General features: G+C 46.6%; 2 protein-coding genes across 2 annotated transcripts in view; both read right to left on the bottom strand.

Moving 5' to 3' along the window:
• The window catches only part of LOC309564361 (uncharacterized protein), a 1,000,117-nt gene that overhangs the window by 590,978 nt on the left and 393,266 nt on the right, over positions 1-15,873 (bottom strand). The gene's annotated exons all lie outside the window — the stretch shown is intronic.
• LOC309563364 (uncharacterized protein) overlaps positions 4,246-15,873 on the bottom strand; it is a gene marked incomplete at its 3' end in the record, with an annotated part of 162,479 nt that continues 150,851 nt past the window's right edge. The window contains exons 8-10 of the mRNA XM_082267758.1: positions 14,691-14,739; positions 12,027-13,130; positions 4,246-4,439 (exon numbers count right to left, since the gene is read on the bottom strand). Of these exons, the coding sequence (XP_082123884.1) occupies positions 4,246-4,439; positions 12,027-13,130; positions 14,691-14,739 (1,347 nt within the window). The remainder of the gene's footprint in view (positions 4,440-12,026; positions 13,131-14,690; positions 14,740-15,873) is intronic.

Raw genomic sequence — 15,873 nt, 5'->3', positions numbered from 1 at the left:
TTAACACTTAGAGACAGAACAGACACAGTAAAAAAAAATAAAAAATAAGGCAGTAGTCAGTTACTTTCATGCGGCCCAACACTCAAGCAAACAATATTGGTTTAACAAGGACGGTCAGCATAAAGTAGCTACCCACGTCACTACTGAGCCGTATCAGGGCAGTGCACCCATTTGTCCCAAATCTTGTTGAACTTCTGAGGGCACCCCCTGTGTTTATATAGAAGTTTATGAAATGGGATGACACTATTAATTTCCTTAATCCACAACCCTAAAGTGGGAGGAGTGGGTCTCATCCACCGTCTGGCTATCAATTTTCGTGCTATAAATAAGGTTTCCTGAAGAAATATGATAGTGGATTTGGGCATCTCTCCATCCGGATAGACCCCCAGGAGACACTCTTTAGGAGAGAGTTGTAGAGGAGACCCCATTTTGTCATGTAGAAATGTGACTACCTGTTGCCATAAAGACTGTAATTGGGGACAGCTCCACAGTAGATGAAAGAAGGAAGCATCAGGGTCTCCGCACATAGGACAAGAGGGGGCCAAGTCTGGGTGATATTTGGACAGTCTAAGTGGGGTGAGATAAGCCTGGTGTAATATGAAGGTCTGGGTTAGGCGATCCGACAGTTTTGGCGACACTCTGCGGCACGTCTCCAGGGCATCCTCCCACTCCTCATCCTCCATGGCCCCCACACTACGCTCCCAGCGGGTCTTAAGTGCAAAAGCTAAAGTGGTCGAAGAAGGTGTGTGGAGCTCAGAGTAGAACATGGAAATGAGGTGACTGGGTTCTGTACTTTTAACAATCTCAAGGGTGGTAATCGATTCCATCTCAGGAGGGCCATCAGGGAATTGAGATCTATAGGCATGGGAGAGCTGCAAGTATCTGTAGTGCATGGGGCCCTGGAGCGCAAACTGGTCTTGCAGGGTCTCGTAAGACCGCAGACCAGTGGTCGTGGAGATATGGCTAAGGAGAAGAATACCCCTCCCACTCCATACAGACAGATCAGGGATGGAAAGAAACTCACGCAATGTGCTATTATGCCACAGAGGGGTAAGGGTGTGGAATGGAGGGCATCGAAGCCTGGACGCTACTACCTCCCAGATCCGACAATAGTGATATAGAAGTGATCTGGGGCACAGGGGCTCCAACGAGCCCCTGACGCCCCTAAGGATAACTAGAATGGGGTCCCCGAGGGGATGAGCCCACCCAGGGCAGAGCAGGGTCAGGAAGCGCTCTCTATCCGTTTTATCTATATGAAAGAACTGGGACAACTGAGCTGCCAGATAGTACAGATTAAAATCAGGCAGGGCCAACCCCCCTAGATTTGTAGGATTCTTGAGCTTGCGCCAGGAGATCTTGTGCCGGTTAGCACCCCAAACAAAGGTCTTGAGGAGCGATTCCATCTGCTTAAACAGCTTGAGTGGCAGATAAATAGGAGAGTGCCATACAACATAGAGAATTTTGGGAAGGAGAACCATTTTAATTAAATTGACTCTACCCATCACTCCCAGTGGTAATTTAGACCATACTTGAATTTTAGCCTTAAGCAGAGGGAACAAGGGTTGAACATTATCCGGGACATAATCTGCTGAGCTAGTTGTCACTTGAATCCCTAAGTATTTAATGCGGGATACACATTGTAAGGCCGGGTTTGCGGGGGCGATCGCCTGCGGGCTCTCGTCGAGTGGAAGAATTTGTGATTTATCCCAGTTTATCTGAAAACCGGAGAATCGTCCGTACCGTTCAATTAAAGAAAGGGCTGTGAGCAGGGATTCTCGAGAGTCTTCCAGATACAGCAAAGTGTCATCAGCATACATACTGATTTTCTCCTCTAGTGGTCCCCTACGTAGGCCGCGAATCCCAGGATGTGCTCTAATGGCCATGGCCAGGGGTTCCGCGGCCAGGGCATACAGCAGAGGGGAGAGGGGGCACCCTTGTCGAGTGCCACGGGATAAAGGGAAGGCGGTCGACTGCCAGCCGTTGGCCAGGACCCTAGCTACCGGGGCGCTATATAGGAGTTTGACCCACTTAATAAAATTAGGTCCAAAGCCATATCGGTCCAGGCAGGTCCATAGAAAAGGCCACTCTACCGAGTCGAATGCTTTAGCCGTGTCCAAGGAGACCACCACCCTGCCACCCATTCCGTCGTGTTGTGCCTGGAGATTCATGAATAACCGGCGAAGGTTAAATGAGGTGTTCCTCGCAGGCATGAACCCGGCCTGGTCCGAGTGTATGAGCGAAAGGATCACCTTGTTAAGACGAAGGGATAAAATTTTCGCAAGGATTTTAGTGTCAACTGGGAGCAAAGAGATGGGACGGTAAGACTCCGGGGCGTGTAAGTCCTTGCCCGGCTTGGGGATGAGTACAATTAACGCCTCCCGCATAGAAGGGGGCAGGACTGCATCCTTGAACAGGGATTGAAACAAAGCCAATAATTTAGGAGAAAGGAGTTCCGAAAATTGGGAGAAGAACTCAATCGGGAGGCCGTCTAGGCCGGGGGCCTTAGATCTAGGGAACTTGGACACGGCTGTTGCAATCTCCTCCACAGAAATGGGTGCCTCGAGGGTTGCCAACTGGTCGGATGTCAAAGTGGGAAAGTCAATAGAGTCCAAAAAGTCATGCATGTCAGTACAGTCAGCAGGGGCCTTAGAGGTGTAAAGTGTACTAAAAAATGATCGGAAACACTGTGTCACCGCAGCAGGATCAGTGATCTCATTACCCAGGTCATCCTTTAAAGTAATAACTACCGGGGGCCTATCCTCACAATGGACTAAATATGCGAGTAGTTTCCCCGCCCGCTCTCCATGTGCAAACAGATTCTGCTTCTGAAAAAACATCTTAGATTTCGCCTTCTCATATTCAAGTTGGGAAAGGACTTTAGAGGTCAATTTATACTGGGATTCATGTGTCGGAGTCGGGTCCGCCATAAAGGCCTGTTCAGCTTCAGTTAAGTTTGTCGTTGCCCTTGAGATCTCCTTGGCAGCCCGCGCCTTAACAGCTTTGATTTTGGAAATCATAGTGGATCTGGCAAACAGTTTAAATGCCTCCCACACCGCAGCCGGGGAGGCAGTGCCCTCATTATCAGAAAAGAATTGTGTCCAAGTCCCCTCAATGTCGTTCCCATCAGACACCAAGGGGAGCCAGGCGGGATTCAGGCGCCAGGCCGGGGGAGGTCTATTACAGGGCAAGGACAACAGTATCCAAAAAGGGCAGTGATCAGACAGAGTCCGTGGGGCGAAGCCCGCCGCCAGTAACCTGGGGAGCAGGGTTCGAGACAACAATATCATGTCAATGCGTGACATAGAATGGTGTGCAGCCGAGAAGCATGAGTACGCACGCTGAGCGGGGTATTTGCTGCGCCAGGAGTCGGCCAAACCAAAGCTCTCCAACAATCGGGAGAACCTGGTCGGGGACGACCCCGGCGGCGCCTGAGAGGCGCCACCGGATCTATCCAGACCCGAGTCCATCACATTGTTAAAGTCGCCCAGCCAGATCACCGGGGCCCCCGGGCATTGTGCCATAAACGCCAATCCCTCCATTATTACCACAGTAGAGTAAGGGGGGGGGGGGCACATAGCCATCAGCAACATCAACTCCCCATAGACTGACGTTTTAAGAAAAACATATCTGCCCATTGGGTCGACCTGAGATCCTAGGAGCTGGAAATGTACCGACTTGGCCACCAGAAGCGCCACACCCCTGGAGTGCGAGCTATATGCTGAGTGCTGCACCCAGCCAACCCAGGGTCGTTTGAGAGACTGCTGTACGCGGCCCTCCAAGTGTGTTTCCACCAGCACCATAATGTCAGCCCGGACACGGCGTAGGACATTAAAGACAGCCGTCCGTTTAATCTTATCGCGCATACCCCTGACATTCCACGTCAACAATTTCAATGCGGCCATGGCAGGGGTAATACGGAGCGTGGAGCGGAGGCTCCCAGGATCTCAGGCAATAAGGCCACAGAACTAACAATTTCACGGTCATACACTGGCATTAATAAACGGCAGTAAAAGAGCAGGCAGTTATTACTTGAGGTCAATGTGCATAGAACATAAACAGTATAGGTCTCCCCTGCTTTTTACCATCGCCATAGAGCCTCTAGCCTGTCTCCTGTGGACCTCAGTCGAGGTTACTTGTCTGGTTAGAGGTGATATTGAGGAACAGATTGCGCTATAGGCGCATGCCGTTCTTCTGTTTTTAACTAAAATCCATTAATCTTTGCCAGCAGTAATGAAATACAGTATATTACTGAGTTTGGCAGGTTCTCAGGACTGGTACAAACTGGGATACATCTATGCTCTTGCCACTAGACCCTTTGCCAGATATGATACCATCTTCATTGTCCCACCTTAAGGTAGTGTCCTCTATAAAGTACCTGGGTATAAGTATGTCTGCTTTTTCCCAGGCGTAGATATCAGACAATATAGCTTCATTACTTTCTAGATTCCAAATTCAAAGTAAAACTTGGAATAAGTTACCTCTATCCATAGTAGGTCGTATTAACCTGCTTAAGATTATATGGATGCCTCAGCTTCTGTATTTTTTATATACAGAGGATACCCCTCCAGATTTATAAGAAAATTAACAGTATATTTAGACAGTTTATCTGGCAAAATAAGTCCCCCCGTATAAAACGGGAAGTATTGCAATACCCCAAGGATTCCGAGGATTTATCTTTTAGCCGCCCAACTACAGCACTTTGCAGGATGGGACTCTGCGTAACCATCCTGTGCTGTGTTCTGTTTATTTTCCTATGTGTTTGGGGGTCACAAACTTTTTTTATGTGTACTGGAGGGGATAAAGGGGGGGGGGGGGTCATCACTTGCTATGCCCACCTTGTATTAAAGCGGTTGTAAACCCTATAGAAAAAAAATGAAAAAAAAAACCTGCAAGACAAAGGCAAATTGAGCTAGTATGCGCGCGGGAGTGATTTTTCCGGCAAGCTCCCGGCAACTTAATTGAAGGTCCCCCCGGACCTTCAGAGCGCATGTGCCGCTCGCGCGAGCGGCTGCATGCACTGTAAATATCTCCTAAACCGTGCCGGTTTAGGAGATATTATTTGTACCTACAGGTAAGCCTTATTATAGGCTTACCTGTAGGTAAAAGTGTCAAAAAGTGGGATACTACCGCTTTAATGTACAAAGTATGGGGTGCAGTTAAAAATATTATGGGGATCTCTTGCCCTACTAGATATACTCTGATCTGGAGAAATTATAGGTTCTCTGAGCTTTCTATTCTCCAGGGTTTTCAGAGATGGGAGAAAGCAGGGGTACCCACTCTAGTCCAACTATATGATTACGGCCATCTTAAAACTTATGAGCAGTTGAGGACAGATTACCCCTTACAATCAAGGTGGTTTGATCAGTTCCTTCAGTTGCGTCAAGCATTACGTGCCCAGTTTGCCTCAGTTGAGGTGTTTTTTTCTCCCACTCCTGTCCTAGATAGAATAGCGCAAGAGAAATCAACTAAAGGACTCATCTGTGTAACATATACGGTCCTATTAGACAAGTTTTTATTGAGGTTTCCTATTCGTGCCAGGGCAGGATGGGAACAGGATATTGGTCCTATCTCTGAGGAGTTTTTGGAAGAGATTCTTCGGTCCCTCCCTATTACCTCTCTTTCTCCAACACACAGATTGACCCAGATTTTTATTCTCCACAGGGTATATAGAACCCTGGAATTTTTGCACTTCATAGGTCTGATGTCTGACCCAGCCTGTGCCAGATGTGGCAATTCAGGTACTCTTATGGTGCCCCAAACTCAAGAGATATTGTGAGGAGGTGGTTGGCACACTCCATCGTCTTTTCAATGTAAATATTCTTGTTGACCCTCGTATATGCCTGTTGGGCTATCTTGATCTCACTCTTTATACTTTTCCTATTTTAAATATTATTTTGCGTGCTCTTTTTGTGGCCCCCCAGACAAATTTCCTTTAGGTGGACCTCCCCATATCCTCCCACCTCGTCCCATTGGATTTTTTCTCTTAATAGGCGTATTTATTATTGAAAAACACACATTTTTTTAAGAAACTCAACGAGGAAGTTTGATGCCATCTGGTCACAATGGACTGAGGCTATGTCCCCCCTAGCGGAGTAGGCTAATCCGAATTACAAATTATAAATACCCTTTTCTGGTTATATAAGTGTTTTTTTTTTTGGTTTTTTTTCTTTTCTCTCAATAATTGTGTGATGTGTCTCGTATGTTATTTCTGTATTTTTTTCTTCAGTTTCTTCAATGAAAACAATTTAAAAAAAATGTAATCAAATAAAATCTGATAAAATAAATAAAATAAAACCCCAATGGATGACTTTCTATGAACTGATCACATTCCAATCACCGATCATCTAATCATTGGTAAAAAAAGAAGACTCGACACAGAATATTGTACGAAGCGTTTTTATTGTACAAGATCAGAATAACAGATTACCACACAGTAAATGATATGAATAAAATAAAGCTTAAATCTTTTATAATAGAATTAACAAATGTGTCAAATGTATTAATAATCATACATTGGTTGGACCAATAAAAAGCCAGCTACTTCTTCAATATATCAAGCTCATGTATTGTCATGATTGTCCATCTGTTGTCCCATGTATTGTGGTGATTGCCCACTTGTTGCCCGTCTTGTCATGATTTCCTGCCTGTTGCCTCATGTGGGGAGGGATCGGTAAAGGTAGACAGTTGAGTCATTTTACCACCCCCTTAAGCTTAAATGGCAGCCGGATGGGGTGGTACACATGCCACTGCAATTTGCGGCTGCTGCAAACCTCACATTGGGCAATGCTATTCAACTCAATGAGGTTGTGCCGCAACAGCCCTGATGCATACGGTTTCAGCGTACTGGAGTGGGCTTTACAGGGTTAACATAAAGGCTCCCAGCTGCCTGCCAACCCCACAGCGGGTCAGAGGGCGATGCGGGTGTAAACCAACCCCGAGTGGACTGTGGTGGTTTCACAGCTCCAATCGGGTCTCGGAAGTAGTAACCCGGAAGCGGCGGCATGACGCCACTTCTGGGTTATTCAACGTCACTATTCAAAAATGCAGATTTCGGCATATTGAATAGAGTGAAGTGCGGGGGAGGGGTTTGGGGTCTTTTAGAGTACCTGGTCACGAGTGATGGGAATAACGGAGTTATTTAACGCCGTTACTTTTGTGGGTAACTAGTAATCAAATTGATTACTTTTCCCCCCTCGCTAATGCCGTTCCCATTACTTAAGCAGCGTTACCGCAATTGCATCTACCGCCACTAGATGGCAGTAGTGTAATTCCTCCACAGTCCTCTATGACCCTGCCGGTGCTGTCTGCGGTACTGCCATGAGTGACATGGAGAGTGGAGAGGCAGAGCGGACCGGCCGAGGGGAACTGTGAGAGCCCTGCACTGTACTTGTACATCCACCAACCCCCCCATATACATCTACATACCCACCTTATATACCTACCTACCCACCCTATACACCCACTGACCCCTATATACACCTACCTACCCACCCTATACACCCATTGTCCCCTATATACCCACTGACCCCTATATACACCTACCTACCCTGTATACCCACTGACCCCTATATACACCTACCCACCCACCCTACCTACCCACTGACCCCTATATACACCTACCTATCCACCCTATACACCCACTGTCCCCTATATACACCTACCTACCCTATATACCCACTGGCCCCTATATACACCTACCTATCCACCCTATACACCACTGACCCTTCTATACACCTACCCACCCACCCTATACACCGGCAGTGTACCACGCAGGTACCAGTGTACCCCACAGCCAGCCAGTACCACTCATACAAGTTATTTGACATATTTGATTATTTTTTTAAAGGTAATGCAATAGTTACTTTCCCTGGTAATTAGTTACCTTTTTACTGATTTAACTCAGTTACTTTTTGGTTTTTGGGAGAAGTAACTAGTAACTATAACTAATTAGTTTTAAGTGACATGACCAACAGTGCCTATCACTGCCTATTACTGTCACAAGGGATGTTTACATTCCTTCTCACCAATAAAAGTCATCAGATTTTTTTTTTTTTTTTACAACTGTGCTAAAATTAGAAAGTTAAATAAAAAAAATAGGAAGAAATAGAATTTTTGTAAGAACTTACCGTAAAATTATTTTCTCTGAGTCCTCTGACAGTCGCTGCCCCTCTATTTAGCCTTCACTATTGGGTAATGGCGCCCTCTTCAGGAGTAGTCTAGTCAGTTAGAAATGTTAATTAAAAACCATTCTATACTTAGACACACCTCTAGGAGGCCGACCCCAGCCATTATCCTGATCTAGTTACCACTGGTCCTCAGTTTGTAGCAAGCAGTACCGGAAGGCAATAACCCCCAGAACCAAAAAAAAAAAAAAAACAGAGGGGCGGGGGCGGCGACTGTCAGAGGACTCAGAGAAAATAATTTTACGGTAAGTTCTTACAAACATTATATTTTCTCTTACGTCCTCTGACACTCGCCGCCCCTCCATTTAGCCTTCACTATTGCAAAGCAGTGCAGGTGTGGGAAGACGCAACCAACTTAAAAGGTAACGAAAAAAACAACCCAAGGGAGAGACATAAAAAAAATATGTCTCTGCAAACAATCGCCGCACTCAAAACCATGCAGCCAAAGGAAGCATCCGAGGATGCCAGTACATCAATTCCATAGAATCTTGTGAAAAGTGTGCACAGACGACCAGGTCATCGCTTTGCACACCTGAGCTACAGAAGCCTGATGACGAAAAGCCCAAAGGGACTGACAGCTGTAGTAGAATGGGCTTGTGCAGGGAAAGAAGGAACCTGACCCCTGATGGAATAGGCCTGAATAATCGTCTGTCTGATCCACTTAGAAATGGCTGCCGCGGACGCAGCCCAGCCCTTCCAAGGTCCCTCAGGAAGAACACACAGCGAATCAGACTTCCGAAGAGATTCCGTGGCAGAAAGGTAAACCCTAATGGCCCGGACCACATCCAAGGAATGCAAAGCCACCTCCTTGGGATGCTTGGGCTTCACACAAAGCAAAGGCAACACAATATCCTCATTGAGGTGGAAAGACGAGACCACCTTGGGAACAAAAGACTGATTGGGTTGCAGAACCAATTTATCCCTATGAATCACCAGCTAAGGAGAACGGCAAGACAAAGCTGCCAGTTCAGACACTCTGTGAGCAGACGTGATCGCTACCAGAAAAGGAACTTTCTGGGACAACACAGGCAGAGGAATCTCTCTGATGTTCTCAAAGGGAAGTCGTTGTAACACAGACAACACCCAAGTCAGGTCCCAGGGAGGCAAGGGAGCCTTCCTTGGGGGAGCCAGTTGCCTCACCCCTTGGATAAATGTGCGAATCGAAGAATTAGTCGCCAGGGGACTCTGGAAAAAGATGGCCAAGGCAGACAACCGACCCTTTACCGTGGTCTGACCGTACTTGGTGGCTCAGAGAAATCCTCCTGTCCAAAGACTGAGGTGTTCTGTTCCACCTGACCAGGATCTCCGCTTGCAGAATCCTTGTGTGAAATTGAGCAAACGGGATGGCTTCGAAAGCTGAAACCATCAGACCCAGATACCACATACAGGTCCGCAAGAAGGAGAGATTGTTGTCCCTGAAGGGATCTGATCTCGTCCTGCAGGGTCTGGAGTTTCTCCGGAAGGAAAACTCGTGCCTGAGCCGAGTCCAGGACCATCCCCAGGCACTAAAGACGAACTGAAGGAGTCAGTGCTGACTTCTGAAAAGTGATGGTCCACCCGAACTCCTGGAGTGTTTGAACCATCACGGTCAGATCGCACCTTGACAAGAGGTCGTCCAGATAACCGAGGACCGCAATCCCCTTTAAACGCAGTAAAGCTAGCACTGGAGCCAAAACCTTGGTGAAGGCTCCGGGAGCCGAAGCGAGACCGAAGGGTAATGCCACAAACTGGTAATGCTCCTCTGCCACTGCGAAGTGGAGATATCTCTGATGAACCTCGTAGATAAGGATGTGCAGTTACGCATCCTTCAAGTCGATGGAGGCCAGGATGTCCCCTGGACTCAACGACGCCACTACCGACCTGATGGATTCTATCCGGAACTTCTGCACCCGCACAAAGCGGTTCAGAGACTTCAAGGTCCAGAATCCGACGCACTTTGCCCTCTATTCTGGGCACCGTGAACAGGTTGGAATAAAAACCGCGAAACCTGTCCTGTGAAGGCACGGGCACAATGACTCCTTGGGCGAGCAGATCTTGCACCGTCCCCATGAAGTCTCTGAGACGATCGGGAGTCAGCTGGAGATTTGACGGGAGGAACCTGTCTGCGGGGCGAGATCGCAACTCGATCTTGTACCCTGAACGAATCAGCTCGTGAACCCACCTGTCCTGAATGCTGGACAACCAGGGTTCCTGAAAATAACGCAGACGTCCCCCCACACCTAGTCACTGGCAAGATGGCCACTGCCCTTACTAGGCATGTGCCCTTAGCCAAGATGGCGCCCGATCGACGCCAGGACAAGGCCTAAAATGGCCGCTGCCCACACACTAAGCACAGCCACCTGCCCTCATCCAAGATGCCAGCTGCGCTAAATGGCGCCAAAATTAGTACACACATGCGGTCTGCCCACCACAGGGGACCCCAGGGAGAACCCCTCACAGCTATGGAGCCCCTCCACACCCCCAAGTTACAGCAAGTACCCCGCACAGCACCCTCAGCAGGGCCAGGAAGGAAGGGAAAACACACCAGGTCGGCCAGAAGGGGGATCCCACAGAGACCACCAGCCCTGCCATCCCCTCAGAGTGGGCCCACAAACCCCTCTCAGTGTCCTAGTCCCAGGGACAAGGGGTTATTAGTACTCACCAGACCAGGTAAAGCGGGCACCACTCTGATACGGGAGACCTCCACCCTAAGTGGGGGCACTGTCAGCTAAGGGGGGATGCTAGCAATACGCAGGCATTCCCGAGTTGAAACACCCTCAGCAAAGACACACCTCCGCAGGCTCGTCCCCATTCCAAGGGGCACTGTCATTGCGATGCTCGTTGGCAGGCTGGGACTCCATAAGGATCTATATTATCCAGGGTGAGGCCCAGCTCTTCTGTCACTTGTAGTCCTCCAGAAAAAGTCCCTGACAAACTAGTGATAGTGAGAGAAATAAAAATCTATTTTTAGAAGAAAAACACACAGATTGGTGAAAAAACATATAAAGAAAACTGAGAAGCTAGGTCCCGGCAAGGAAAAGCTAACCTACTCCTGACGCTAGGCAGCAAAAAACTGAGGACCAGTTTTAACTGGTTTAGGGTAATGGCTGGGGACGGCCCCCTAGAGGTGTGTCTAAGTATAGAAAAGTTTTGTATAACATTTCTAACTGCCTATGTTACTCCTGCAGAGGGCGCCATTACCCAATAGTGAAGGCTAAATAGAGGGGCGGCGACTTCAGAGGACTTACGAGAAAAAAAATGTAAAGTGCCCCGTCGCTATGAGCACGCACACAAAAGAAAACGCATACGTAAGTCGCGCCCGCAAATTAAAACGGCGTTCAAACCACACATGTGAGGTATCGCCGTGATCGCCAGAGTGAGATTAAAAAGAAAGATCTCCTCTGTAACTCTAAACTGGTAACTGCTAAAATTTCTAAAGCGCGCCTATGGAGATTTTTATGTACCATAGTTTGTCGCCATTCGCGAGTGTGCGCAATTTTATACCGTAACATGTAAGGTATCTATTTATCCGGCGTGACATCATCTTTCACAATATACAAAAAAAAATTGGGCTAACTTTACTGTTTACCTATTTTTAAACGCGGCTAAATGTATTGTTTCAAAAAAAAAACTGGCATTGGAAAGACCGCTGCGCAAATACCGCGAGACAAAAAATATTGCAACAACCGCAATTTTATTCTCCAGAGTCTTTACTAAAAATATATATTTAATGTTTGGGGGTTCCAAGTCATTTTCTAGCTAAAATTTTGATTTTAACTTGTAAACCACATGTGTCAGAAATGGGCTCGGTCCTTAAGAGGTTAAAATATTTCCCGCACTCTGAACATTAACAGGGAAGCTCACCTGTGTGTATTCTCTGATGGCTACGAAGGTTTCCTTTACGATTAAAACATTTCCCGCACTCTGAACATGAATAGGGACGATCACCTGTGTGTATTCTCTGATGGCGAAGAAGGTGTCCTTTTTCATTAAAACATTTCCCGCACTCTGAACATGAATAGGAACGCTCACCTGTGTGTATTCTCTGATGGCTAAGAAGGTGTCCTTTATCATTAAAACATTTCCCGCACTCTGAACAAGAATAGGGACGCTCACCTGTGTGTATTCTCTGATGCTTATTTAGGCTTACTTTATGATTAAAACTTTTCCCGCACTCTGAACATGAATAGGGACGCTCACCTGTGTGTATTCTCTGATGGCTAAGAAGGTTTCCTTTAGAATTAAAATATTTCCCGCACTCTGAACATGAATAGAAAAGCTCACCTGTGTGTATTCTCTGATGGCTAAGAAGGACTCCTTTTTGACTAAAACTTTTCCCGCACTCAGAACATGAATAGGGACGCTCCCCTGTGTGAATTCTCTGATGTCTAAGAAGGTGTCCTTTTTTATTAAAACATTTCCCGCACTCTGAACATGAATAGGGACGCTCACCTGTGTGTATTCTCTGATGGCTAAGAAGGCTTACTTTATGATTAAAACATTTCCCGCACTCCGAACATGAATAGGGACGCTCACCTGTGTGTATTCTCTGATGGCTAAGAAGGCTTCCTTTTTGACTAAAACATTTCCCGCACTCTGAACATGAATAGGGAAGCTCACCTGTGTGCATTCTCTGATGGCTAAGAAAGCTTCCTTTACGATTAAAACATTTCCCACACTCTGAACATGACAATGAATTCTCTCCTGTATGAACCCCTTTATGGTATAAAGAAGATTCCCCGAGATGAGATGGTTTCCCGCACCCGTCGGCACTGTCAGATATTAGAGGACTATGTGAAGTATCAGGAGATTCCTCAGAATTAGACATATCCAATGATCTCCTCCAATGGTGAGGTCTGTCATGTATATTATGAGGAACGGGATTTACTTCTGGAGAAGATGCCATGTCATTATCTTCTGTAGTCACATCTTCCTCCAATGTCCTTCTATTCCCACCACAGAGTCCGTCTGTCAGAAGACAAGAAAAATTACCAAGAGTTTTCCACACTCATATACACTGCTCAACACTTTATAATCAGAGTATAGCATCAAGTCAGGGAAACTCCTGGCATATTCATCTGGTCAGTGAAGTAGCAGAGGGGGTTGTTAATCAGTTTCAACTGGACAGGGCCGTAGAAGGTCCTTAACCCATCAGCAGGACCGGTATCTGCTCCTTTGTGCAAGGAGGAAGGAACAGGATGAGCACTGCCAGAGCACTACAAAATGACCTCCAGCAGGCCACTGGTGTGAATGTCTATGACCAAACAATCAGAAACAGATTTCAAGAGGATGGCCTGAGGGCCCGATGTCCCCTAGTGGGCCCTGTGCTCACTGCCCGGCACCGTGGAGCTCGATTGGCATTTGCCATTGAACACCAGAATTGGCAGGACCACCACTGGCACCCTGTGCTTTTCACAGATGAGAGCAGGTTCACCCTGAGCACATGTGACACACGTGAAAGGGTCTGGAGAAGCCGTGGGAACATTATGCTGCCTGTAACATCGTTCAGCATGACCGGTTGGGTGGTGGGTGAGTGATGGTCTGGGGAGGCGTATCCATGGAGGGATGCACAGACCTCTACAGGCTAGACAATGGCACCCTGACTGCCATTAGCTATTGGGATGAAATCCTTGGACCCATTGTCAGACCCTATGGTGGTGCAGTGGGTCCTGAGTTTCTCCTGGTGCACAACAATGTCCGGCCTCATGTGGCGAGAATATGCAGCCTGTTCCGGGAGGATGAAGGAATTGATGCCATTGAATGGCGCCCACACTCCCCTGACCTGAATCCAATAGAACACCTCTGGGACATTCTGTTTCAGTCCATCCGATGCCGCCAGGTTGCACCTCAGTCTGTTCATGAGCTCAGTGATGCCCTGGTCCAGATCTGGGAGGAAATACTCCAGGCCACCATCCGTGGTCTCATTAGAAGCATGCCCCGACGTTGTCAGGCATGCATACAAGCACGTGGGGGCCATACACACTACTGAGGACCATTCTGAGTTGCTGCAATGACATTTCACCAAAATGGACTCGCTGGCTGCATCATTTTTTTACTTTGACTTTCGGGGTTACTTTAGGGTGATAATTTTAATTTCCATCAAACAATGTGGCATCCTTTCCTTCCTAACAGGAATAGACCCTAACACATTACCCAGTCCATACCAGTATAGATGCTAAAACATTACCCAGTCCATACCAGTATAGATGCTAAAACATTACCCAGTCCATACCAGTATAGATGCAAACATATTACCCAGTCCATATCAGTATAGATGCTAACACATTACCCAGTCCACACCAGTATAAATATCCAGCATGATATTTTTCCCCATTGAGATCTGATGTGTTTTCAAAGTGTTTCTTTCATTCTTTGGAGCAGTGTATGTTGGTTGAGCATTTCAAACTTTAAAAGAGATCTTCAACTCAACAACAAATCACAACACCAAACTATGACAACTAACCAGATCAATAATACCACCCAACCAAACATCACTAAGTAAGCTTTAACCCATTCTTGCATAATTACCTGAGCTGATATCTGGAGAAGTTTCTTCCTCTTTAACTGCGTCCATCATCCCAACCTCCTCTGTAAAATGCTGATCACCCCTCACATACGTCTTTTCCTTTATAACCACAATTTGTACATTTATCAGAGCTTCATCCTAAACCAACAAAATGGCAGAAATAATTAATTAAAAGGGGATTTTATCCCCTTCCTGACCAGGGCCTATTTTGCAATTCGGCACTGCGGGACTTTAACGGACAATTGCGCGGTCATGCGATGATGTACCCAAATGAAATTGACGTCCTTTTTTTCCCACAAACAGAGCTTTCTTTTGGTGGTATTTGATCACCTGTTCGAATTTTTGATCACGCGCTATAAACAAAAAGAGCGACAATTTTGCAAAAATAACAATATTTTTCACATTTTTTTTATATGAAATTCCCAAAAAAAAATGTAAAAATCTAAATTTTTTAACATTTTAGGTCAATTTATTTTCTGCTACATATGTTTGGTAAAAAAAAAAAAAATCGCAATAAGCGTATTTTGATTGGTTTGCGCAAAAGTTATTGTGTTTACTAACTAAGGGAAAGATTTTTGTCATTTTTATTTTTATTTTTTTAACAAGTAATGGCGGCGATCTGCGATTTCTTTTGCAGGACTGCGACATTGCGGAGGACAGATCGGACCCTTGACTGACATTTTTGACACTTTGGGGGGTACCAGTGACATTACTGCAGTAATCAGTGATAAAAATATGCACTGTTACTGTAAAAATGACACTGGCAGGGAAGGGGTTAAAGAGGAAGTAAACCCTCCTCAGGAAGTTGTACCTATAGGTAAGCCTATGATAAGGCTTACCTATAGGTACTGTAAATATCTCCTAAACATGTACCGTTTAGGAGATATTTACCTTTAATGCAGCCAGTGACGTCACTGGCGCATGCGCTCTGAAGGAACGGCTGATCGTGCCGTTCCTTCAGAGCCCCGTGCCGTGACCGTCGGCTCCCGCGCGCGTGCGCGGGAGTGACGTCACCGCGGCTCCGGCCAATCAGATGACCGGATGCCGCGATTCCGGAAGACGAGCGACATGTCATGTCGCCCGTCATACAGGTAAGAGAGCGGCACGGCGGGGGCTCGTTCTAAGGTAAGTATTTCATAATGAGCTAGTATGCGATGCATACTAGCTCATTATGTCTTTCTCTTG

Source organism: Pelophylax lessonae (assembly GCF_965119305.1).
Source record: "Pelophylax lessonae genome assembly, chromosome: 9".
Classification (NCBI taxonomy): Eukaryota; Metazoa; Chordata; class Amphibia; order Anura; family Ranidae; genus Pelophylax; species Pelophylax lessonae.
The sequence above is the reverse complement of the archived record's forward strand: the minus strand, read 5'-3'. Positions and strand labels throughout refer to the sequence as shown.